The 25,703-nt window shown below is 40.9% G+C and overlaps 1 protein-coding gene across 3 annotated transcripts in view; it reads right to left on the minus strand.

Moving 5' to 3' along the window:
- The window catches only part of IQGAP2 (IQ motif containing GTPase activating protein 2), a 310,003-nt gene that overhangs the window by 238,098 nt on the left and 46,202 nt on the right, over positions 1–25,703 (minus strand). For all 3 annotated transcript variants that reach the window (XM_007975849.3, XM_073014669.1, XM_073014668.1), the window contains exon 2: positions 9,672–9,771. In XM_007975849.3, the coding sequence (XP_007974040.2) occupies positions 9,672–9,771 (100 nt within the window). The remainder of the gene's footprint in view (positions 1–9,671; positions 9,772–25,703) is intronic.

Consider the following 25,703-nt stretch of genomic DNA (forward strand, 5'->3'; position numbering starts at 1 on the left):
CCTAATTCTTTTGGAAAAGTTACTCCTTTAATTTAATTTAAATAGTGGGATTTCTGGCACCAGAGAGGACCTTTCAAAGCCCATATTAGTAGCAGACCTGTCTGCACAGCCTCATTTCAGCAAAAGCCCCACAGCAAAAAAGCTATAAAGTTAGCTTTGAGGGCCTACTTGAAAAGGAAACCTAAAAAGTCCATTTAGTATTATTTTAAAAGACAAAGAAATGAAAAGGCTTAGTTTAAAACAGCTCACAATTCAAAAAAAATCAAGCAGTTGCCAGGCACGGTGGCAAGCACTTGTAGCCTCAGCTACTTGGGAGGCTGAAGCTGGAGGATTGTTTGAGCCCAGGAGTTTGAATCCAGTCTGGCAACACAGCAAGACCCTTAAAATTAAAGACAAAAAAACAAACCAACAAAAAACAATCAAGGCAGCAATAAGCTTAGAACCATAAGCATTCAGATCAGGAAGGATTCAATTTCTGATTGAGTTTCTAATAGTAACAAAAATAATTTTATCCTCAAATTCCCTTTCTGGGGTCAATTTCAAAAGCCTATGAAGACACTCTGCAAGGCAGTTTCTAAGGTGGTTCCCAGTCATCCCCATCCCTCTGAATTCATCCCCTGTGGAAAACTCTTCCCCATGAGCATGGCCTTGACTTAGTAACTCGATTCTAATGAATAGGATGCAGCAAAAATGATGGATGTCACTGCTGAGAATAGGTTGCAAAAAGACTATAGCTTCCATCTTCTTCTGTCAATTGCCTGCTCTGATGGAAGCCAGTTGCCATGTGTAAGTTTCCATGCGTAAGAGGTTCCAAGTGGTGAGCAACTGAGGGAAGACTCTGGCCAACAGCAGCAAGGAACTGAGATCTCTCCAGTCCAAAAACCTGTCAGAAACTGAATCCTGCCAGTGTCACTGGGTGGCTTGGAAGTGGGTGTGCCCCACATGAACCGTGAGATGACTGCAGCTTTGTGAGAGACCCAAAACCAGAGGACCCTGTTAGGCAATGACAGATTTCTGACCCTCAAAAATTCCAAGATAAATGTTTATTGTTTTAAGCTGTTAAGTTTTAGAATAACTTGTTATGCAGTCATAGGTAACTAATACATATACAAGATATCCTTTGCCTCCCAACAGAATTGATTCGCTCACCACATCTGAATCCTTCAGTCTGTGGGGTGAAGTAATTTGGGTAAAGAGCCAAATTACTTCTTTTTGGTCCTAAAAATAAGCTTGTTTAATATTTCGTTCATTGCCATCAATATTAGTTTTTTGAGGCCAGGAGCAGTGGCTCACACCTGTAATCCCAGCATTTTGGGAGGCCGATGCGGGCGGACCACTTGAGGCCAAGAGTTTGAGACCAGCCTGGCCAACATGGCGAGACCCCCGTCTCTACAAAAATATAAAAATTAGCCAGGCATGGTAGCATACTCCTGTAATCCCAGCTACTTGGGAGCCTGAGGAAGGAGAAATAATCGTTTGAACCTAGGAGGTGAAGGTTACAGTGAGCCAAGATCTCGCCACTGCACTGCATTCCAGCCTCAGCAACAGAGTGACACTCGGTCTCAAAAAAAAAAAAAAAAAAATTCATTTTTTGAGTCTTAACATCTATATGTAAAGACTTCATAATTTTCTAAAGTTTGAGCAATTGTTTCAGCCTTAAGTCCTCCTAATACACAGGCTTCCTGTTTCTTCATTCATTCATTGAGCAATACTCTATATGCCTTTCTGGATATTTTCTAGTTCACTGTGGTATCATGGCTTATTAAGTTGTCTGGAATTCCCAACTTCATAACCTACTGGGTCACAAACCTGTCAGGAAGTACTTGCATTCATCTAACTGCAATATAGAATTTTCCAGTGAAACAAAGATTACCTCTAGGCTGGCAGTCCAGCTGTCTACCATGAGTCTAATTCATATCCTCCTTGTTACCTCCAGCATCCAAAATATACAGAAAACAGAGCATAATCAATCCTCATTAGTAGCAAATGATACTGATCCAACACTGGGCGTTACGTTATTCATTCAAACATGCAATAGATATGATGTCAAAAAGCCTTCTAATCGGTGAGTTTGACCTGGATGTGGAAGTCAGAGAAAGATTCCCTCAAAAAGTGAGCTGCAATATGAAGAGGAAGTAAGTCTGACTAGATAAAGAGGAATATGAAAAGGGAACAGCACATGGCAAGGTCCTGTGCAGGAGGGAAAAGGGAAGTAAAATAGATCAATGTGGTTGAAGCACAGAGCAGTGTGGCGCAATGTAAAACTAAAGAGGCTGAACGGGACTATGCAGAGCCTATGAGGCCCTGTAAAGGAGTGTGCTCAGAGTTTTGAAAAGATTTATCTGACTGAGACAGAAAATGGATTGAAGGAGGCCAGAGACACATGAAGAAACCAGTTAAAGGCTACTACAGTAGTCTCACAAGAGATGCTGGAATCCTTTGGTGGGCTAGCAGTGGTGGGATAGAATGGTGAACATATGAGAGCAGTTTAGGAGGATGATGGCTGGATATGGATATGATACACATACACAGAAAGATTAACAGAGCAAACATAATTGAAGGAAAAAATAACTTTAAACTCTTGAGTAAAAAGTTCAACCAAATGATGAGCTTTTCTGAGAGCAGCATTATTCGTTGTCTGAACTCCATCTCCCAAAACAACCCTCCTTGTTTACACACAAAGGATGCTTATTTACACACAGAGGATGCTCAATAAATATCTGTAAAACAAACACAGTATTTAGACACCTCGTGTATCTTAGGGGTACCTTCTGTATGCAATGTATCTGCTAATACCAACTGATCTTATTTAACAGCTTCCTAAGGACCTCTCCAAGCCAGTGTAAGGAAATTATCTTTAATAAATAGCTTTATTAAGATACAACTTATATACCAGACAATTCTCCCCTTTAAAGTATACAACTCAGTGGTTCTTAGTATACTTAGAGTTGCGGAACCATCACCACAATCAATTTTAGAATATTTTTATCAGCCCAAAATGATATCCCATACCCAGCAGCAGTTACCCAGCATTTCTCTTCTTCCCCTACGCCCTGGCAAACACGAATCTACTTTGTCCCCATGGATTTGTCTATTCTGGACATTTCATATAAAAGGTGGCCTTTAGTGTCTAGCTTCTTTCACTCAACATGTTTTTAAGGTTCATCATGTTGTAGCATGTATCAGTACGTCATTCTTTTTTATAGCTGAAAAATATGTCATTGTATGGATACATCACCATTTATCAGTGTGTAGACATTCGAATTGTTTCTGCTTTTTGTCATTATAAATAATGATTCTTTGAATATTTGAGTACAAATTTTTGTATGGGCATATATTTTCCATTTTCATACGTATATACCTGGGAGGAGAATTGCTGGGTCATATGGTAATTCTATGTTTAATTTTTTAAAGAGTTGCCAGACTATTTTCTAAAATAGCTGCACCATTTTACAATATGTCCAGCAATGTATGAGTTTCAATTTCTCTATGATTGGTTATCGTTCATCTTTGATTATAGCCACCCTGATGGGTATGAAGTAACATCTCATCTTGGTTTTGATTTGTATTTCCCTAATGATTAATGATGTTGACTACCTTGTCATATGCTTATTGATCACTTGTGTATCTTCTTTGGAGAAATGTCTATTCAGAACTTTTGTCCGTTTTAAAATTAGGTTATTGACTCTTTATGTAGAATTTAAGAGTGCCTTTTTTTTTTTTTTTTTTTTTTTTTTTTTGAGACAGTCTTGCTCTGTAACCCAGGCTAGAGTAGAGTGCAGTGTGATCTCAGCTCACTGCAACCTCCATCTTCCAGGCTCAAGCAATTCTCCCACCTCAACCTCCAGAGTAGCTGGGACTACAGGCATGTGCCACCACACCCAGCTAATTTTTCTATTTTTTTGTAGAGATAGGGTTTCACCATGTTACCCAGGCTGGTCTCGATCTCCTGGGCTCAAGTGATCTGCTGGACTTAGCCTTTCAAAGTGCTGGGATTACAGGTGTGAGCCACCTCACCCGATTAAGAACCCTTTATATATTCTGAATACATATAACCTTTAACAGATACATGATTGTCTTTTCACTTTCTTGATGGTATCTCTTGAATCAAAAAAGGTTTCAGTTTTTATGATGTCTACTTTATCTGTTTTTCTTTTATTGTTTGTGCTTTGGTGTCACAGCTCAGAAACCAACGCCTAACATCCAAGGTTACAAAGATTTACTCCTGTTTTCTTCTGCAGAGATTTACAGTTACGGCTCTCACATTTAGGTTAATAATCTATTTTAAGAAAATGTTTGTATATGGTGTGAGGCAGAGGTCCAAATTCATTTTTTGTATGTAGACATTCAATAGTCTCAGAATCCTTTGTTGAAAAGGGTATCTTCTCCCACTCCCAGTGAATTGCCTTTATTCTGCTGATGAAAATCAGTTTACCAGAAGTGTTAGGGTTTATTTCTAGACTCTCAAATCTACTCTATTGATCTATATGTATATCCTTATGCCAGTACCACACTGTCTTAATTACTGTGGCTTTGTAAGTACGTTTTGAAATTGAAAAATGAGTCCTCCAATTTTGCATTTCTTTTTCAAGATGCTTTTGACTATTCCACATTCCTTGCATTTCCATATAAACCTTATTTTTGTTCTTGTTTTTGAGACAAGGTCTTGCTCTGTCACCCAGGCTGGAGTGCAGTGGTGTGATCATAACTCACTGCATCCTCAGCCTCCTGAGTGATCTTCCTGCCTCAGCCTCCAGAGTAGCTAGGTCTACTGGTGCACGCCACCCATCTAGTTAATTAAAATTTTTTTTTTTTTTTTTTTTTTTTTTTGCAGAGACAGGGTTTCGCTACATTACCTAGGCTGGTCTCAAACTCCTGGCCTCAAGCAATCCTCCCATCTCAGCCTCCCAAAGTGCTGAAAGATAAGCATGAGCCACCAGGCCTGGCCACCATATAAATTTTAGAATCAGCTTTTCAATTTCTCCATTAAAACAAAGAAGGCAGCTGGGATTTTTCTAGAAACTGCATTGAATCTATAAATCAGTTTGGGACCATTGTTTTCTTAATGCTATTTTCCAATCCATGAACATGAGATGTCTTTCCTTCTATTTAAGAGTTTTAAAATTTTCAATGTGTTGTAGTTTTCAGTGTTTAAGTCTTGTACTTCTTTCGTTAATTTTATTCCTAAGAATTTTATTGTTTTTAATGCTATCGTATATTGAATTGCTTTCTTAATTTCATTTTCAGATTGCTTATTGCTAGTGTCAAGAAATGCAACTTTTACACACTCCCCTAGTATCCTACAACCATGATGGACTCATTCTGGTGGGGTTTCTTTAGTGTTTTCTTCTGTTCTGTTTTTTAGTAGATTCCTGTGGATTTTCTATAAACCAGATAACATCCCTTAGAAATAGTTTCACGTCTTCCTTTCTAATCTGGATGCCTTTTGTTTATTTTTATTGCCTAACTGCCTGGCTAAAATCTCCAGTACAATGTTAAACAGAAGTGGTAAGAGAAAACATCCTTATTCCTGTATTTCACCATTGAGTATGGTGTTACTTGTAAGTTTTTCATAGATGTCCTTTATCAGGTTGAAATTCTCTTCTATTCCTAGTTTGTTGAATGTTTTAAGTCAAGAAAGGGGGCTGGATTTTATCAAATGCTTCTCCTGCATATATTGAGATGATAATGTGGTTTCTGTCCTTTCTTCCATTAATATAGTATATGATATTGATTTTCAGGTCTTAAATCAAGCTTGCTTCCTAGGATAAATCTCACTTGATGGCATTAAATACATTTTAGATATTGCTGGATTTGATTTGCTAGTATTTCGTGAAGGATTTTTGCATTTGTATTCATAAGAGATATTGGTCTTTAGTTTTCTTGAGATGACTATCTGGTTTTGGTATTAGGGTAATGTAGGCCTCAGAAGAATGAATTGGAAAATGTTTTCTCTTTTCGTATTTTTTGGTAGAGTTTGCAAGGACTGCTATTAATTCTTCTTTAAACATTTGGCAGAATTCTACTGTGAAGTTATCTGGGTTTGTGGGAAGTTTTCTGATTTCTAAGTCAGTCTCTTCACTTATCATAAGTCTCATTCTGTATTTTTATGTTAGTTTTTTTCAGATTTTTAAATCTCTTATTGAGTCACTTTTAGTAGTTTGTCTTTCTAGGAATTTGTCAGTTTCTTCTAAGTTTTCATTGACATGTAATTGTTCACAGTATTCCTTTATAATCCTTTGTATTTCTGTAATGTTGGTAGTGATGCCCCCTCTGAATAAAGAACTTTTAAATGGCCTGATTTATTATAGAATTTTGAAATTAATAAAACCAAAATTGAAGATATACTGGAATATTGTAATTCTCAATTTGTAAAAATCCTAAGTTACAGGATATACAAACTAGATACCTTCCAATTCTCACCTCCAGAAAGAAAAACAGGTGCAAAGACAGAACCAACACATTTTTAATCAAAATGCAATAAAGTCATTTCAACTGAAATCAGAAACAAGAAACACTTCCTAGATGAATATATGTAGTACAAGCATACAATTTAGTAGAAACTCAATATTCTAAGCCAACTCCACTCATGTGAACACACATATGTGCATTATAATAAACCCAATATTACAAATTCCAAAGGTACTAATACTTTAAAAGAATCATGCAATAAATTCTCTCAAATAATCTTTTCAAGGAAGATGAATTCACCCTTTCCTATATTTCTTGTGTTCAAGACCATGAGTTTTCTGTACACTATGCTTTCTTAAATCAGCACAACTATATGTCTAGCAGTAGCCACAAATTTTTATATAATCAATGACCAAAAATCAGCTTCTTTCAAAGTATTTGTGTCTTGGCCGGGTGCAGTGGCTCAAGCCTGTCATCCCAGCACTGCGGGAGGCCAAGGTGGGCAGATCACTTGAGGTCAGGAGTTCAAGACCAGCCTGGCCAACATGGTGAAACCCCGTCTCTACTAAAAATACAAAAATTAGCCAGCTGTTGTGGTGGGCACCTGTAATCCCAGCTACTTGGGAGGCTGAGGAAGGAGAATCACTTGAACCCAGGAGGCGAAGGTTGCACTGAGCTGAGATCCTGCCACTGCACTCTAGCCTGGGCGACAGAGTGAGACTCCATCTCAGAAAAAAAAGAAAAAGAAAAAAGTATTGGCGTCTTAATAATTCACAAATATATACTACATCTAATATGCTCTTATCAAATAAATTTATGAAAAGCCATCTTAGGGCCGGGCGCGGTGGCTCAAGCCTGTAATCCCAGCACTTTGGGAGGCCGAGACGGGCGGATCACGAGGTCAGGAGATCAAGACCATCCTGGCTAACCCGGTGAAACCCCGTCTCTACTAAAAAATACAAAAATCTAGCCGGGCGAGGTGGCGGGCGCCTGTAGTCCCAGCTACTTGGGAGTCTTGAGGCGGGAGAATGGCGTGAACCCGGGAGGCGGAGCTTGCAGTGAGCTGAGATCCGGCCACTGCACTCCAGTCTGGGTGACAGAGCGAGACTCCGCCTCAAAAAAAAAAAAAAAAAAGAAAAGCCATCTTAGAGGAAAAATTGTACATTTTGATAATTATTTTCATGAAACTATTCCAAGGAAAGTTTTCCTCAAAGAATCTGAAATAATTCTTATGCTGACTTTCTGAACAAAATTCAACCATAGAATTTCAAAAATACTAGAGAAGGTGACAAACTTTCAAGCTACATTTATACCATTTCAATATACTGAGGAGAAAACTTTGCTTATGTTATCACCAGAAACCTGACTGGCACTATAGGTTACAGAATACTTTCACCTTCTTTAAATGATTTTTAAAAAATCCTTGAATCCATGAACAAGTAAGGCAATAAGTAACATCATCTTTATTGTCTCATTTACAGAGGGGACAAATTGAACTTCCCACAGGTTAAATGGTCTGTGGAAAGTCAAACTGCTTGTGTAAGTGGTGGAGCTGGGACCAGGAAGTTAGGTAAACCAACTCCCAATCACGTATCATTTTCCCCTACATGACACCCCTTCCCACTTGTTAAAAACAGGAGGCAAAAACAGTACATAGAGTGAGTACCAATAGAAAAGTAAGATTTTCTACCATCTCCTTGAACTTATTCACTGAAAGTATATACTTTTTTTCTTTTCTTTCTCTCTCTCTCTCTCTCAATCTCTCTCTCTCTCTCTCTTTTTTTTTATTTTTTAAAGGCAGCATCTCACTCTGCCACCCAGGCTGGAGTGCAGCAGCCCGATCTCAGCTCACTTCAACCTCCACCTCCTAGGCTCAAGCGATCCTCCCACCTTAGCCTCAGGAGTGGTTGAGACCACTTCTTCTCAATGCCTATGAATTAATCTCCTAATCTCACATTTTTGCAACAACTTGACTAAAAGCATGTTTTTAATGATCTTAGACTGATAGTGAATTGCTAGCATCCTGCAACCTAACTGTAGACTTCACAGACATGTTAAACAATCTTCAAAACTTGGTTTTTAGAGCCTAAAGAAAGTTATGTGACACTATTAAAATATTAAACAACTCTGAGAAACCCCTTGAAAGCAATTTTGATGTCAAATTAGGGCATGTGTCACCAAATGTTCTGCAAATACTGATTAAAAACCTCATCATTCTAGTTCTGTAGATAGCCATTTATCAGTGATCAGAGATAATTAACACCAGAGACCATTTAACCAAGTACTTATTTCTATATAGCTAAGGGGGCTGGAACATATCTTTGTCCAGGGAACAATACTGTTGCTCCATCAAGGCATAAAGCATTCAATCACACTCTAACTCATGGCATATGAACTCTGTAGCATTCATCCCACAAAGGACAAAGTTCTCTGATTCCTCTCATGAGAAAAGTATTTGCACTTAGGACTCCTTATCTTCACTTTCTCCTTGGAGAACGCAACATTTATTTAATCTAAAAAGTCTAAAAGAGTCAATGTGATTTTAGAGACAACATACCCTAAGTGGCCACACACCCATGGTTTAAAGAGGAGATTGCTGTCATAAACCTACTTAGGGACTGATGGACTTCAGTCTGATATGCCACTATCCTGCTGGGCATTTATCATCATTGGGCTGGGAGTGGGGAAAAGACCTGAGGAAGCTCTGGGGAAAAAGGAAGTTGATTTAAGTCATTGTTGCTCCTCTACATTCAAGCCAGTGAGATGAAGAATTTGAAACCATCTGGGTTGGCCCAGTGATTTCCCGGGAGGCTCTGAGGAAGGGAAAGGAATAGTGCTTTAACTTTAAGCCAAAGTGCTTCAACTTTGGCTGTGGCATCAACTTTTTCTCAACTCTGCCCAACCATTTGCAAGAAACAGGTGCTTCTTCTCCCATTATCCTGCTGCCAACAAGACTGCAAATGAGTTATTAGAACTATGTAGCATATGCACAGGAGTGTGATGTGCACCCAGCTGTGACTCAGGGTTGGAGTAGAGTGTGGAGGGGTCATCCCTAGCCCACTGGTCTCCTGGCACAGGAGGTTTGGCCAAATCTAAATCACTGAGTGCAGGCAAGACTCTCTCCCTGGCCATCTCCAACTGTGACAGCTCTTTAGAAATGCTGGCCCATTTCAGAACCCTCTGGTCATCAAATCCCATGCCCTCATCACAAGGCTTATCTCCAAGAGATGGTGCACAAATAGACTAAGTCTGGATCTTACCTTTTGGCTTCCTCTAAGTGGCACAGATATTCATAAGCAATGTTCTGCCGCCTCCTCTCATCCATCTCCTCTGCAGAGAGCCTTTCATCGTCCACAATAGCTAGAAATAGAGGATAACAACATGTGATTTACAAAGGCAGTCTTCATTGAACACCAGAGATAATCAACCAGAAAAAACTCATATGCAGCTGAACATTCAGAGACAGGAGTATTGAAATACCAGGCAAAGAGAGAAAGAGAGATTTGCCTTTGGATTTTACAATATTATTTCTTTTCCTTTTTTATTTTTATTTTTTTCGAGACAGGAACTGGCACTGTCACCCAGGCTGGAGTGCAGTGGTGCCATCATGACTTACTGCAACCTCAGCCTCCTGGGCTCAAGCAATCTTCTCACCTCAGCCTCCTCCCGAGTAGCTGGGACTACAGGCACATGCCACCACACTTGGCTAGTTTTTTGTATTTTTACAGTATTATTTTTAACAAGTGAATCAAGGCCAGGTGTGGTAGCTCACGCCTGTAATCCCAGTACTTTGGGAGGCTGAGGTGGGTGGATCACGAGGTCAGGAGATTGAGACCATCCTGGCTAACACGGTGAAACCCCGTCTCTACTAAAAATACAAAAAACTAGCCAGATGTGGTGGCGGGCGCCTGTAGTCTCAGCTACTTGAGAGGCTGAGGCAGGAAAATCAGGAGAATTGCTTGAACCTGGGAGGTGGAGGTTGCAGTGAGCCAAGATTGCGCCACTGTACTCCAGCCTGGGCGATAGAGTTAGACTCAGTCTCAGAATAAAAAAAGAAGTGTGCCAAGGGGCAGGAGCTTCCATGAATGTCCTCATCCTTGTCCCCATCCCCCTTCCTACCACTCCCAATTTCCATTGTGGCTCCATTCCTTGAACATGGAGACCTCATCCCACAGCACTGATACCAACGTGTGTCAACAAAGATTGACAACTGTCAAAAACATTTTCTTTTTCTTTAATAAACTCAGTCCAATCTAAACTTTAAAAATGATCTCTCACATTTCTGAGAAGTACTGAAGCTCTCAATCTTCCTCTGCACCTCCACTGAGACAGTCCAGGTCTTAACGTCTCTCCCATAAACTCTCAGAACAGGTCTAGTCACTCAGCCACTACCCGTCTTCCACTCATTCTCCCCATGGCCAACAGAAGCGTCTTCCTTATTACTCCCCCTCTCAAAACTTTTGATGGCTCCCCTATTTCCTACAGAACAAGGTTCTCGAACACTTTGCATCTCCCCCTATCCAGGAAGCCCACACTTTAGCCACCACTCCCAAGCAGCTCCGTGTTCCAGGACCACACCACTCCCTCCAACGCTGAGTGCTTCTGCTCTACCCTTCTCTCTGCCTGGAAAGTCATTCTCCCACCTTCTGCAGGTGGTGGCTTTCACATCATCTCAGGCAAAATTCCATGGACCTCTGAATCTAAACCCATTGGCTCTTCTTGGCACTTTAATTCACATTTTTATGATATCATTCATCAGAAAAGCCCCCCACTATACATCAGTCTGTCTGTCTCTCCAAACTAGGGAATCCTTAGAGGAAGGTTTTGATCATCTTCATGTCTCCTTCGAATTTGTCAAGGCTCCTTGCACATAGATAGCACTCTACGTGTACAGAAAAACTACCTTCCAGGGAATCCTCACTAAGTGAGCTCATCATTACTGCATAATGAATAGACTTTAAAAATTATAATTTTTAGGCCAGGCACGGTGGCTCACGCCTATAATCACAGTATTGTGGGAGGTCGAGGCAGGTAGATCACCTGAGTCAGGAGTTTGAGACCAGCCTGCGCAACATGGTAAAACCCCATCTCTACTAAAAATACAAAAATTAACCAGGCGTGGTGGTGCCCACCCTGTAATCCCAGTTACTCAGAAGGCTTAGGTAGGAGAACTGCTTCAGCCCAGGAGGCGGAGGTTGCAGTGAGCTGAGATAGCACCACTGCACTCGTCTAGGTGACAGTATGAGACTACGTCTCAAAAAAAATTTATAATTTTCTTTTCCTGTGTTTTCTTAAATGATACCTGCCACACTCACATACCATCACCTAATCCTCCATCTCTACTGTTCTGAACAGTTAATCCCCAAGATACCTCATGATTCCCAGTTTCTCTTTTTAATGTCAGCTTAAAGACTTTCCCATTTCTGACAGGATGTTTTCATTTTATAGTACTCCAGAAACACTAAGGCTTGGATCCAAAATAAAATTCCTAGTGGGAGCCCCTGTGCTCATCATACCATCCCCAACTTGGAATAATAGGCACTGGGGTCACATTAAAAAGGCGGTGCTCTCCCCATCTTTCTTATGCTGCTGCACCCTTCCAGCCTCAACCAACCCCCGAGCAGGAGACAGAAGCCCCAGCAGAACCCGGTCCCTCAGCCTCTGTCCACAACTGCCTCCACAAACCATGCAAGATTGCAAAAGCCCAGGACAGTTCCTAAGGGGCTCCCAAACTCTGCTATCACCCTGTCCAAATAAGAGATTTTACTTAATGTGTGAATTAAAATACACACCCACAAAGCTTTAAATTGCAATTGCAACATATTGACCCCATCTAGTAGGATCCTACCTATCTTCCAGGCTTGACCCAGTGGGCCCTTTTCTTCCCAAAGTCTTCTTGATTGTCTCAGCTCAAAACGCCCTCCTATCCCACTTTAGTTAATAGTAAACTCCTAGAAGACATATTTGTGTCCTCATGGTACCCAGCATACCTCCCAGCACAGGCTGCATGCTCTGTAAAAATATATGATGAACAAATAAAATATCTTATCAGGAAAGGCTCCAAAAGGCTCCAAAAGGGCTCCAAAATATCTCTGTGGGGTAATTTTATTTGATTATTTACACTCGATAAGAGTATGATTATTAATGGAGCAAAGATAGCACCATTCTATGGACTTTACTCAACTAATGTTCAATTCTTAGGTTCTATGTGCCACATGTGAGTCAAAGCACCAGACACAGGGTAATAAGTATAAAAAATGTATACCCTCATTGGGACTTCCTTATACATATCCATTCGTTGCCTTCTGACCTTGTGCCAGGCCCACTGACTTTCTAACTACACACACTTCAGCCTCACCTTCCTTGAGTGGGAGAGAATACCTTTCATAATCTACTGTCAAACTGTAAGCCTAAGAAGGTTAGGAGTTTGAGAAAATCTTAACAGCAAAAGCAGCTCCTTCTGGGCCACAGAGACTGCCTGCAAATATTTCTGCATTACTCAATATTTACTAAGTAGTGGACTTGTGATAAGAATGACTGGCATGGATAATAACACTGTCATTTAAAGATCCATCATGGAGCTAATAAAATAATTCACTTAAGACGTGGCTTTACTGCCTATAAAGGATGTTTCTATATGTTACTGTGTGGTTCTGTGGTTCTCATGATCACCCTGCAAGATAGGCATTATCTCTTTCCTATAAATGAGGAAACCAAAGTCAAGCAAGGGAAAGGGACTGCCCATGGTTATTTGCTGGGTCAATGGTAGAAGCAAGAACTAAGGTCTGTCAACATTGCAGCTCTTATTCTTTGCCCAGTACCTCCTGCTGCTAAATCTAAGTGAGCCCAGGAAGGGACTTGTCACTGCCAAGCCCAAGAAACAGGTCATTTAAGTGGCTTCAAAATTCTTTCCATTTTAAAGTAACTTGATTAACTGCAACCTCCACAGTTCATCTTTACTTGCTGCCTGAATCACAAAAAACATGAGGACATTGTGAAGAACACAGATTTCTGATGTATTAGTAACTCACAAAATACCACTTATAGCATCAGATGACAGTTCAAAGCAATTGCATTCTATGGAAATTATACAATAAGGCTTATTCACAGATTCAAGGAGCAGAATGAAAGCAAGTTGTTAGAGAGTATTTTGAAATAGAAGTATAGAGATGAAAGGGTCCTTTAGGAGTCCATTTCCCAAAGAACACATACAAAATCCAATGTAAAAATAGCCCAAAATCTACCTCATTCAATAGGGAGTTGACATGGTCACTGTTTAATTTCCCCCATTCTTTACCTGCTACCTTCACACAGAGACACCAAGGCCAGCATTCACTTTGTATTAAATAAAATTCATTCATTTGTTCAACAAATATTTGAGTGGCTGCTTGGTGCCAGTTTGTTATGGAGATGGAACACAAAGTGATGACTATGACTCAAAAGGTCTCTTAAAGTTTTTATTAAACAATTCAAAGTTTGGCAAAATTACAAAATGCTCAGATTTGAGGGATCTATTGAAGGGAGGGTTGGCAAGAGTCCCCAAAACCAGGGCTCAGAATCTGTTCTATAACAGAATATTATTTAGGGTATTTCTCTTTAAGGAAAAGCAGAAAACCAGGAATTATCAATTCATAGAAATATGCCCAGCTGGGGTAGCTCCCAGCACTTTGGGAGGCCAAGGCAAGTGGATTCCTTGAGCTCAGGAGTTTGAGACTAGCATGGGAAACACGGTGAAGCCCCGTCTCTACAAAAAATACAAAAAATTGACTAAGTGTGATGGTGCAAGCCTACAGTCCCAGCTACTCGGAGGGCTGAGGCAGGATTACCTGAGCCCATGAAGTGGAGGCTGCAGCAAACTGTGATCGCGCCACTGTATTCCAGCCTGGGTGACAAAGCAAGACCCTGTCTCAAAAAGGAAAGGAAAGGAAAGGGGAAAGGAAAGGGGAAAGGAAAGGGGAAAGGGAAGGGGAAAGGGAAGGGGAAAGGGAAGGGGAAAGGGAAGGGGAAAGGGAAGGGGAAAGGGAAGGGGAAAGGGAAGGGGAAAGGAAAGGAGAAAGGAAAGGAGAAAGGAAAGGAAAGGAAAGGAAAGGAAAGGAAAGGAAAGGAAAGGAAAGGGGAAAGGGGAAAGGAAAGGAAAGGAAAGGAAGAAAGAAGGAAGGCAGGAAGGAAAGAAAGAAAGAAAAAAAAAGAAAGAAAGAGAGAGAGAGAGAAGGGGAGGGGAGGGGGGGAAGGGAAGGGGAGGGGAGGGTGGACCCACAATTTAGCATTTTATTTTGTATTTTAAAAAATTTAACCTTTATTTATTTTCAGTAGAGACAAGGTCTCACTATGTTACCTACGCTGGCCTTGAACCAACCCCTGAGCTCAGTCCTCCAGCTTAAGCCTCCCAATGTGCTGGGATTACAGGAGTGAGCCATGGTGCCCAGCCTTAGCGTTATAAACATACATTGTTATTCTATGTGGTTCAAAATTTCTACAAAGAATCCTAAGTATCCTCGAGTATATAATTAATTTCAATTGTTCAATGAACCATCTTTTTTTTTTTTTCTGTTTTTTATTTATTTATTTATTTATTTATTTATTTATTACTATTATTATACTTTAAGTTCTAGGGTACACGTACATAATGTGCAGGTTTGTTACATATGCATACTTGTGCCATGTTGGTGTGCTACACCCATCAACTCGTCAGCACCCATCAACTCGTCATTTACATCAGGTATAACTTCCAATGCAATCCCTCCACCCTCCCCCCTCCCCATGATAGGCCCCAGTGTGTGACATTCCCCTTCCCAAGTCCAAGTGATCTCATTGTTCAGTTCCCACCTATGAGTGAGAACATGCGGTGTTTGGTTTTCTGTTCTTGTGATAGTTTGCTAAGAATGATGGTTTCCAGCTGCATCCATGTCCCTACAAAAGACACAAACTCATCCTTTTTCATGGCTGCATAGTATTCCATGGTGTATATGTGCCACATTTTCTTAATCCAGTCTGTCACTGATGGACATTTGGGTTGATTCCATCTTCTGAGAGTTGGGAACTGCTTTTGTCTGGAAGAAAATACCTAAAAGGATATCTGCCCCCTCTCACAACTTAAAGAATAGTTATCAGAGATGGCATTTGTACATCAAAGAACACACTAGAAGGAAGAGAATTGATTCCAAGACACTAAAACTGGGGTGGGAATGGGAGAATGAAACATAAAGATGAGAGAACCTAAAGTCCAAGATTTCAAGTAAGCTGATACACTCTGTAAATTTGACCTGTGGTATATTCCAGCTTCACACCAGCTTCCAAAAGTATTTCACAGCTGCTTAATCTTAAGCTTTAAAGGACCACATAATCAAACTTCCCTGAACTGAATTTTCTTTTGAAAAATAGGCAAACCCTAGGCCGAAGTTGTTAGTAACCCCATACATATTCACAGGCACTCTGAAGAATCTGAAACAATGAGAGAGACTGCCACCCCCATGTTAAAAACATGGCTTCATCAAGTTACTAAAATTAGGAGACATGGAGAACAGGCCCTCGAGTCTAATCCATTTCTATATCTTTACCAAGGGCAAAGGAAATAATAGGTGCTCAGTAAAGGCTGCTGAATGGTGTGCTCAACTTTGTGCTTCAAGGCAGAGATGCTGTGTCCTTCCAAGTTTAGTCCTACGAAGTTTGCTGCTCTCATAATAGTCACACAAGATACTAAGGGCAGGGGAACTTTATGGAAAGCCTGCCTTCCACATCATCCTTGGAACTGTTCCCCCATGACACATTTCTAAGAACCTTCCAAAGTTATAAATCAATACACAACTTCAGAGGATATTCAGGTTAGACAAGGCTGTAAGCGACTATGGCCACCTACCATCAAAAGACAAAGCTCCAAACCTTCAAGTTTAGCATTAGAAGAATTTCCCAGGTGGAGAAATGAGGGTAACTAACAGTGACAAGACAAGTTTACCAACAAGAGTTAGAGTTCCTGATTGGCTGCCAATACCCTCTTTGTTGCAGTGAGGTCACTAGGGCCTGGAATAGTTAAGAAGCTTGTCATAATTACACAGGAAAATGGAGAGAGAGTTTAGGCTTTATGAAAATAATTTATCCTTTTCTGCAAATATGCTTTCAATGTACACGGCATCAGGATCTACACATGAAAGAGGGTTCCTGAATCCCACTTTCATACAAAAGTCCCCAAACTTTTTTCATACTTATAAACATCTACTTAACACTTGTCGGGTTTTTTGTTTGTTCTTTTTTTTTTTTTTTTTTTTTTTGAGACAGAGTCTCACTCTTGTTGCCCAGGCTGGAGTGCAGTAGCACGATCTTGGCTCACTGCAAGCTCTGCCTCCTGGGTTCAAGCGATTCTCGTGACTCAGCCTCTCAAGTAGCTGGGACTACAGGCACGCGCCACCATGCCAGGTTAAATTTTTTTTTGTATTTTTCATAGAGACGGGGTTTCACCAAGTTGGCCAGGCAAGTCTCAAACTCCTGACCTCAGGTTATCCACCCACCTCAGCCTCCCAAAGTGCTGGGATTACAGGCGTGAGCCACTGCATCATTTGTTTCGAAACCAAACTTGGGTCTCCACACCCAGAACGTCTTTCCAGAATAGATGAATTATTTATAAATTTCACACAAGAGGAAAATTCATTTGGTCCGCTGTGTAAATCTGAATAAGAATATCTAATTTCTTTTTTCATTATCTAGAAACCCAAAGTAGCCTATGGAGATGTTAAGGCCCATATACAGAGGGGCTGGTCTGCAGACTGGGTTTGTGGGTGGACTGTATCTAGAACTCTGCTTAATTTGGAAGAATTATAGGCAATGATTCCTAGATTTGGAATTTTTTGAACAACTACAATTTCAAGACACAGTTTGGAAAGCAAATCTCTACTTATTACCAAGTAGGCACAGAGAAAATTCCATTTGTCCACTGCCTGCTCCTATATACTCTGTCCTCCCATCCCCACACAGATCTCAGTAAGAAAGAATGAAGTGTCAAGTTTCCAAGGCCAATCTTAAAAATTTAACTCCAACAACAGAAGGTAACTTAAAAATCTTTAGTTTGGATAAGCTTCTACTATATTTAGAAGAAGGGAAAGAAACTCAACTCCCTAGGACTTGGTATGAACCTTTTATGCTTGAACTGTTGGTCAGGGCAAAATGTCCCAAGTTATTTAGAACCAATCCTAAAGTAATTCTCCCTATTCTCTATAGATAATTAATAGTTTAAAGACCCAGATATTTACATAAACTTTAATACCCCATAGGAATAATAATATTTTACAACTGTTCAGCCGAGTTAGCAGGTCTTATAACAACAGTCCCCTGTCCCTATCCTCACAAAAACCACCCCAAACAGTACAATAGCAGAGGATATTCCTACAAAGTTGGAGGCTTTAGAAGACAAGAGAACAGTGAGGCTCGGCCTAATTTTCCCTTGACTATTAGGAAAAATGAAAAATTAGATCACACATGACTCAACAGTTCATGCAAGAAAACAAAACAATCTCTTAGCTACAAGTGGGTTTTTTTCTGTATATTATACAGCACATGACTTATTCTTCTAATCAATGTAAGCTCTTTATGATGTGTAAAAAAAAAAAACACAGACAGAAAGGATTAATACTTAATGTGCACTTACTACATCACATATTTTGCATATATTACTTCTTAGTCCCTGCATTCCTCTTTAAGATAGGAATTGAAGGCCGGGTGCGGTGGCTTATGCCTGTAATCCCAGCACTTTGGAAGGCTGAGGTGGGTAGATCACGAGATCAGGAGTTCAAGACCAGCCTGACCAACATGGTGAAACCCTGTTTCTACTAAAAATATAAAAATTAGCTGGGCATGGTGGCGTGTACCTGTAATCCCAGCTATTCAGGAGGCTGAGGCAAGAGAATTTCTTTTTTTTTTTTTTTTTTTTTTGAGGCGGAGTCTCGCTCTGTGGCCCAGGCTGGAGCGCAGTGGCCAGATCTCGGCTCACTGCAAGCTCCCCCTCCCGGATTTACGCCATTCTCCTGCCTCAGCCTCCCGAGTAGCTGGGACTACAGGCGCCCGCCACCTCGCCCGGCTAGTTTTTTGTATTTTTTAGTAGAGACGGGGTTTCACTGTGTTAGCCAGGATGGTCTCGATCTCCTGACCTCGTGATCCGCCCGTCTCGGCCTCCCAAAGTGCTGGGATTACAGGCTTGAGCCACCGCACCCAGCCAAGAGAATTTCTTAACTGGGACCTGGGAGGCGGAAGTTGCAGTGAGCCGAGATTGCGCCACTGCACTCCAGCCTGGGCTACAGAGCCAGACTCCATCTCAAAAAAAAAAAAAAAAAAAGATAGGAATTGATTGGAAAATATATTTTTCGAATGGGAAACAAACTCAGAGAGTTTAGTCTTTGGCAATTCTAAGATCATAAAAACAGGTAAATGGCAGAATTGGTTTTCAAAACAACTGGTTCCAAAGTTCATGATCTTTCTACTAAACTGAAGTGCCACTGTCTCCCTACATGTAAATGCTTGATGACATCAGCAGCCATTAGGCTTTTCTGAGGGTGTCGCTATTATTATAGATATCTTGTTAATCAGCAGATAGATTTGTGTGAATTTGTTTTTCCCTGAAAACCATATAAAATTGGCCGGGCGCAGTGGCTTACTCCTGTAATCCCAGCACTTTGGGAGGCCGAGGCAGGTGGATCACGAGGTCAGAAGATCAAGACCATCCTGGCTAACACAGTGAAACCCCATCTCTACTAAAAATACAAAAAAATTAGCCAGGCGTGGTGGCGGGCACCTGTAGTCCCAGCTACTCGGGAGGCTGAGGCAGGAGAATGACGTCAACCCAGGAGGCAGAGCTTGCAGTGAGCTGAGATCATGCCACTGCACTCCAGCCTGGGTGACAGAGTGAGACTCCGTCTCAAAAAAAAAAACCAAAAAAACAACCATATAAAATTAATGTTACCATCTTGAAAGTATACAAAGTAAAATTATAGGCTTTTTTTCTCAGAGATCCAAAAATCTCAAATATAGTCCAGCAAAAGAAGAAAAATTAATATTCAATATTGACAAATTAGACCATGAGGAATGCTAGGGTTGTAATAAGATCAAAAGAAAAAAACAAGGGCTGGGCGCAGTGGCTCACGCCTACAATCCCAGCACTTTGGGAGGCTGAGGCAGGTGGATCACTTGAGGTCAGATTTGTTCTTTTTATTTTTTTTTGATTCTTACACATTTTCCAAATACTCTATACCATTTACCTGTATTACTTTACTATATCTATATTAGAAATAACAATAGATGAGATTTGTTTTTTCTTTTTTTAAGACAGTTTCACTCTGTTGCCCAGGCTGGAATGCAGTGGTGTGATCTTGGCTCATCGCAACCTCCACCTCCCAAGTTCAAGCAATTCTCGTGCCTCAGCCTCCCGAGTAGCTGGGATTACAGGCACACATCACCACATTCACCTAATTATTTTGTATTTTTAGTAGAGACGGGGTTTCATTGTGTTGACCAGGCTGGTTTTGAACTCCTAGCTGCAAGTGGTCTGCCTGCCTTGGCCTCCCAAAGTGCTGAGATTACAGGCGTGAGCCACTGTGTCTGGCTTAAATTTGTTTTAATGTTCTGTTACAGAAAAAAATAAATAAATAAATAATGAGGAATAAGCATTAATACCAGCTCCACTGTAAAGGATGACTTTCATGCATCTAACTGATCTATCTGAACTTCTAGAAAAGGATCATGGTCATTCAAAATGTACAATGAATATGTAGTCAGTTTTACCGTATTTTTAAAAATCACAGAAGTTCAAAGGCAGCAGAGAGGAGGTGGTCAGAAGATGACTAATGCCATGATATCTTATTAGAAGGCCCAACAGCCTAAAGAGATAGCTTGGGTGTGACAGGCTAATGGGAGAAAACAGGTAGGGTAAGACATGAGTGAAAGAGAATGAATGGAAGGAAACCTAACCTGGACAGTGATGAGAAGGCTGCAGCAAGCCTGTGTGACATGAAATCCAAATTAGAAGAACAAAGAAAAACATGGTGATGCTTTGCATGGGCGGGACTGGCAATAGAAGGAACAAGAAGAAGAGAAGCACGATACGGGGGAAGAAAAAGGAAGTCAACAAGTAGCAGCCAGCTCACTTTGTGACTTCAGATGGTGAAGGTGGAAACAGGACATGGCTCGGCACCAGAAAGTCACCCCAATATGCCAATTTACATAAAGACAAGCTTGTACAATTAAGGGAACAAAACATAAAGGTATCTCACTGTTCCAGGGATATACTAAGGAGCTGACTTTAAGTCAAAACTTATATTTGGAAGAGAAGTTTAATACAACAGACTCAATTAGAAGGCTATGATGTTGAACAGATGGGTACTATTAATGCAAGCATATGCTGTTTGTTAGTGAGTGCGAATTAACACACGATTCAGGACAATTTAAAAAATATTGCCCAAAACTCAGCTCTCAAGTGGATCATACTATGCAAATGGATATATGTTGACAATACAGTCATGAATCAAGAATATATTTCAATGTGATTAGATTCTGGACTAAAGCCACCTAGGCTAGTTCTCATTAGCAAGAAGCTTCTCTCGTTTAAGTAGGACATGAAAATCAGCTCGGGTCCACACATTTAGGGTTCGTAAGGAGACTAGACTCATGAGAAGCCATAAAACACTGCATATGGTGCCAACAGCAAGCAGCAAGACTTGAACCAAACATGCTGAGCTCTTCAGTTTCATAGAAGTCATATATAATTATAAAGTGCTACCACATAAATTCTCTCTCATGACTAGAACAGCTCTCATCTGATAGATGGGACAAGTATTATTACCTCCACATAACTAAGACTCAAATGGGTTAAGTGCTTTACTCAAGGTCCTAGAGCTAATAGATTGCTCTATAGGGTTGGCATGTATTTAAAACTATTCTTGGTTTTTGTTTAGTTTTCACTGACCTTTGTGTTTTGGAGGTACCCGATTATATTAGTGCAAACATTTTTATTATTTTAGGTCAACAGCACAGAAAGCAGTAGGAGGAAATGGAATGGCTGATGTGGGAAGGGAGTTGGGTTGGCAAGTGTGGGTGAGGCTCACATCAAGTTTGCAGGCTGCAGAGAATGTATACAACCCATGATTGTGTAAACTACTTGGAAAGTGTATAAAATACACAGAGAACAGCACTCTCATGGGAAAGAATTTACTGCAGTAGGGCAACAAAGCTGCAAACATTTTGGTTTTGGCTTGCTGTGTGCTTTTTGTTCTAACATGCAGTACCACTGCTCTCAGAAAGTAAATGGTCCCAGTTTAGAAGAGATGTTCTTATAAACATACAATGGACATGAAGGTTTTTCTGATATTATGATTCTTTAGCCCAGAGCTGAAAGAACTTTATACAAGAGCCAGAACAGCAACTACCTTAAATATAAATCATGCTGTTCTGCTTCAGATTTAAATAGCTGATCTCCTCCAGGCATTTAATTCTTGGCTGGGAACTGGACCATGGTACTGTATGTAAATTCCCTCACGCCACATGTCAGCTGCAGACCAGAGGAGATAGCCAAATCTTCTCTGTGTATCAGCCACTAAAATACAATTTCAGAATTACGTCACGAGAGCCCTGCCAGCATTTGCGCAGCAGAAGTGTCCACAATTATGAAGCTAGGCAGGGATGGAAAAGTAATGGTACTAATAGTCCACTAGGTGCAAAGTGCTAGCAGAGAATTATGGAGATGCAGAATCCTAAAATGCATCCTAACTGATTTGTAATTAAAACCAATAAATACAACAACAGAATGCATTTCTTTTGGTATATGGCAAAGTCTCTAACTAATGTTTAAATAGTTGCAGAGCACTTCATGGGTAGAGAGAAGGGATAGGGTGGAAGGACTTTGTACCTCAGTTTACAATCTAACAGGAGAAGACACATTTAACAGTTGGAGAAAAGTTATAAAGCTCCTTGGAAAAAGTACAAACTAATTAAAGTGAAAGAATAGAAAAGCCGAGGGAGGGAAAAGAGGTTGTTCAATGATGGGATTAATCAGAGCCAGTTTTCTAGATGAAGAGAGTTTGAAGTCAGGTTTCAAGGAGGGGAGAGAAAGGAAGTTGGGTGGCAAAACACATCTGGAGAAGTGAAGACAAGAATAGAGAAATCATATACACACATCAAGGTGTATTTCTGTCCCAATCCTTAGCCTTCAAAGTCTCTGTTTTATGGACACAGCTAAGAGGGCCATTCCCCTCCACCCTTCCAAGTTTTTGAGCTTCTCAAGAATACGTGAAGGGAGACCCCCAGGTCATTTACAGCTGTTTCTAAGCCAGGTAGATGAGAGGAGTACGGTTGTGAGATGACAGTGAGAAGACCAGGTGATGGCTCAAAATCAAGAAGCTGGGCAGATGTTCATTCTACTGATAAAAGTTCTTTCATGGCAGCTAAACTGGAACACCTGATAATACACATGCCTGCAAGAGAATCACATACAGTTCACTGGGCATCAATTGTTAATTCACTGATTATATTATAATAATTACTATTAATTTAAATAGTCAAACCAAGCTCATTTTGCCAGTTGACCAGTATTCATAGTCCACGTGGATCTGCTTTTTCTTGCAACATGTTTAGAGCTGCACCCATGGGAATGGAGGTGGAGATTAAAGATAATGGCTCTTGTCTGCTCTTCAAAATCCTTGCTTCCCCATTTCCTCTCCTAGTGCTCCATTCACTACCATCCTGATGCTTCCACTTATGGAGAGCCTTGAGCAGCACACCAGATGGGTTTCTTGCCCTTGGAGGTAAAGTCCTCTGGAGTAGTCTTCAGGTACTCCAGATCTTCAGCTACTCCAGACCCTTCCCCAAGCCAGCCTTCCATTCATCTTGATATCAGGTCTGGAGGAGTTAGAGTTATCTAAGGGGAGACGAAGGGCAGAGAGAAGAAATTCAGCAATAAAAGAAGGCTGTGAATTCCAGCATGTAGAGACCTTGCTACATGAATAAGTAAGGATAAAGGGCTGGGAGAGGCACTAATAGAAGCAGCAGGTGAGGCTTCATCTCCTTATCCACCTTTCCACAGCCACAGACAAAGCCAGCACCAGCTCCTCTTCATTGCACAGCATTTAACCCACAACAATCCTATGACACTGGTATTATTCCCACTTTACAGAGTGGAAACAGAGGCTTGAGACAGTCCAACCATTTGTTCAAGATCACAGATGACACGTGGTGAGCACAGCCATGCAGCAGTCTGACTCTTACTGGCCACGCTACCTTTAGGAGATGCAAACCAGCCTTTCTGAGTCTCTCTGGACCTCCACACACCCCCAGGCTTCCCAAATTGTGCAACAATAAGCTTCTTCATAGAAAACCCTAAATGCAGAAGAGAGGAAATACATGGAATGAACGAGGGGTGAAAACGATTATTTGTGGGCACAGCTCAAAGCCCAATTAGCATAAAGTATCATGTCTGTCTCACCCTTTTAAAAAAATCATCCATTTTTCATCTTAATCCACAATTTATCTGTGTTTCAGTATTTAAAATAGAAGGGGTTTCCACCCCCAAACTTAGTGAAATTGGCATTTTTGAGAAGATGTGCTATGTGTACCCGACCGGCTGCATAGGTCTGCATACCAGCAGCCCTGGTTTAACAGCACAAAGGTCTCAGGCCACATAAGCGACTTCATGTTTAACCAACTGGGCACTGACCCCAGCTTAGCTCACACTTGGTCAAACATGTGCAGGCAGCTTAGGGAACCCAGCTGGGAGGCATCTTTCCTGGGAAGAAGCATTTTATTCAAGACACTCGACCCACTGATTCCGGCAGCTCTCGATGGATCTAGCTATGCCCCCTGGTTTTTTTTGTTTTGTTTTTTTGTTTTTTGTTTTTTGCAGTTGCAAGATTTAATAGAGTGAAAACAGAGCTCCCATAAAATGGGAGGGGACCCAAAGGGGGTTGCCGTTGCCAGGTTGAATGCCTGTGTTTATATCCCGATCATTGTCCCTCCTCCTGTGCTCTCAGGCAATAGATGATTGGCTATTTCTTTACCTCCTGTTTTTTCCTAAGTAGCATTTTAGTGAGCTCTCTTTACTACCTGATTGGTTGGGTGTGAGCTAAGTTGCAAGCCCCGTGTTTAAAGGTGGATGCAGTCACCTTCCCAGCTAGGCTTAGGGATTCTTAGTCGGCCTAGGAAATCCAGCTAGTCCTGTCTCTCAGTCCCTGCTCTCAACAGGAAAACCCAAGTGCTGTTGGGGAGGTTGACTGATGACCGCTCTAACTGCTTCCTGCTGAATTGGGCTATGCCCCATGTTACTACCAATCTCTGTGATCCACAGAGCCTTCCGGAAACTGCTCGCAAAACAGACATGATCTTCTTAATGGACTGGTGCCCCTGGCACCCACTGAAACTTGAGCTCACAAAGTAAGGAAGCATGTCAAGAGGAAAAACACAGGCCAGAGAGGAACCAGAACTTTCTCATTCCATCTGTGTTTTCCCCACATCTTTTTTCAGGGATGGGCTACTTTTATGCTGGATATGCTCAGTCTGTTCATACAAGTTTTACAATACACTTGGAGGGTAGGATCATTCTAATTTGGTAGATGAAACTGAGCCAACTCGTTCTTTACACACTGCAGTATGTAAACCAAAAAGCAGTTTGGTTCTAAACAAATTCTTGTTATGAGCTTACTACCTATGACTTGCCTTTCTCCTTAAAAGTAGAGTGCAAAGGATGGGGATGGGAGTGTTAGATCAAGGAGAGGTTAGATGAAACACAGAAGGAGGGTTCTAGAAACACAGAAGGAGGGCTTTGCTGGTAAACATTGATTAACCAGCATCTGATTAACCAGAAGATTTCCCAAATCTTCCCTCATCAAAGTATTTTACTCATTCCTCTTTTAAAAGACTAAGGCAACAACTTAACAACACTGGATATATGACTGTTGGTTAATAAATTCCTTCAATATTTTTGCATATTTAAAAAAGCATTAAGAAAACAAATCACATGTGGTGGTGCAGGTGTGGAAAAAAATGAAACCTGCGTGTATTGCTGGTAGGGATATAAACTGGTGCCGCTCCTGTGGAAAGCAGTAGGGCAATTGTGCAAAAAGTTACATGTAATATTATCGTATGATCCAACAATCCCACTGTTGGGTATACACCCAAAATAAGTGAAAGCTGGGACTCCAGCAGATATTTGCACCTAGGTTCATACCAGCACTATTCACAATAGCCAAAAGGAAGAAGCAACTCAAGAGTCCACGAACAGAAAAGCAGATAAGCAAAATGTGGTATAGACATACAAGGAAATAGTATTC

This window comes from Chlorocebus sabaeus, chromosome 4 (genome assembly GCF_047675955.1).
Source record: "Chlorocebus sabaeus isolate Y175 chromosome 4, mChlSab1.0.hap1, whole genome shotgun sequence".
Taxonomy (NCBI): Eukaryota; Metazoa; Chordata; class Mammalia; order Primates; family Cercopithecidae; genus Chlorocebus; species Chlorocebus sabaeus.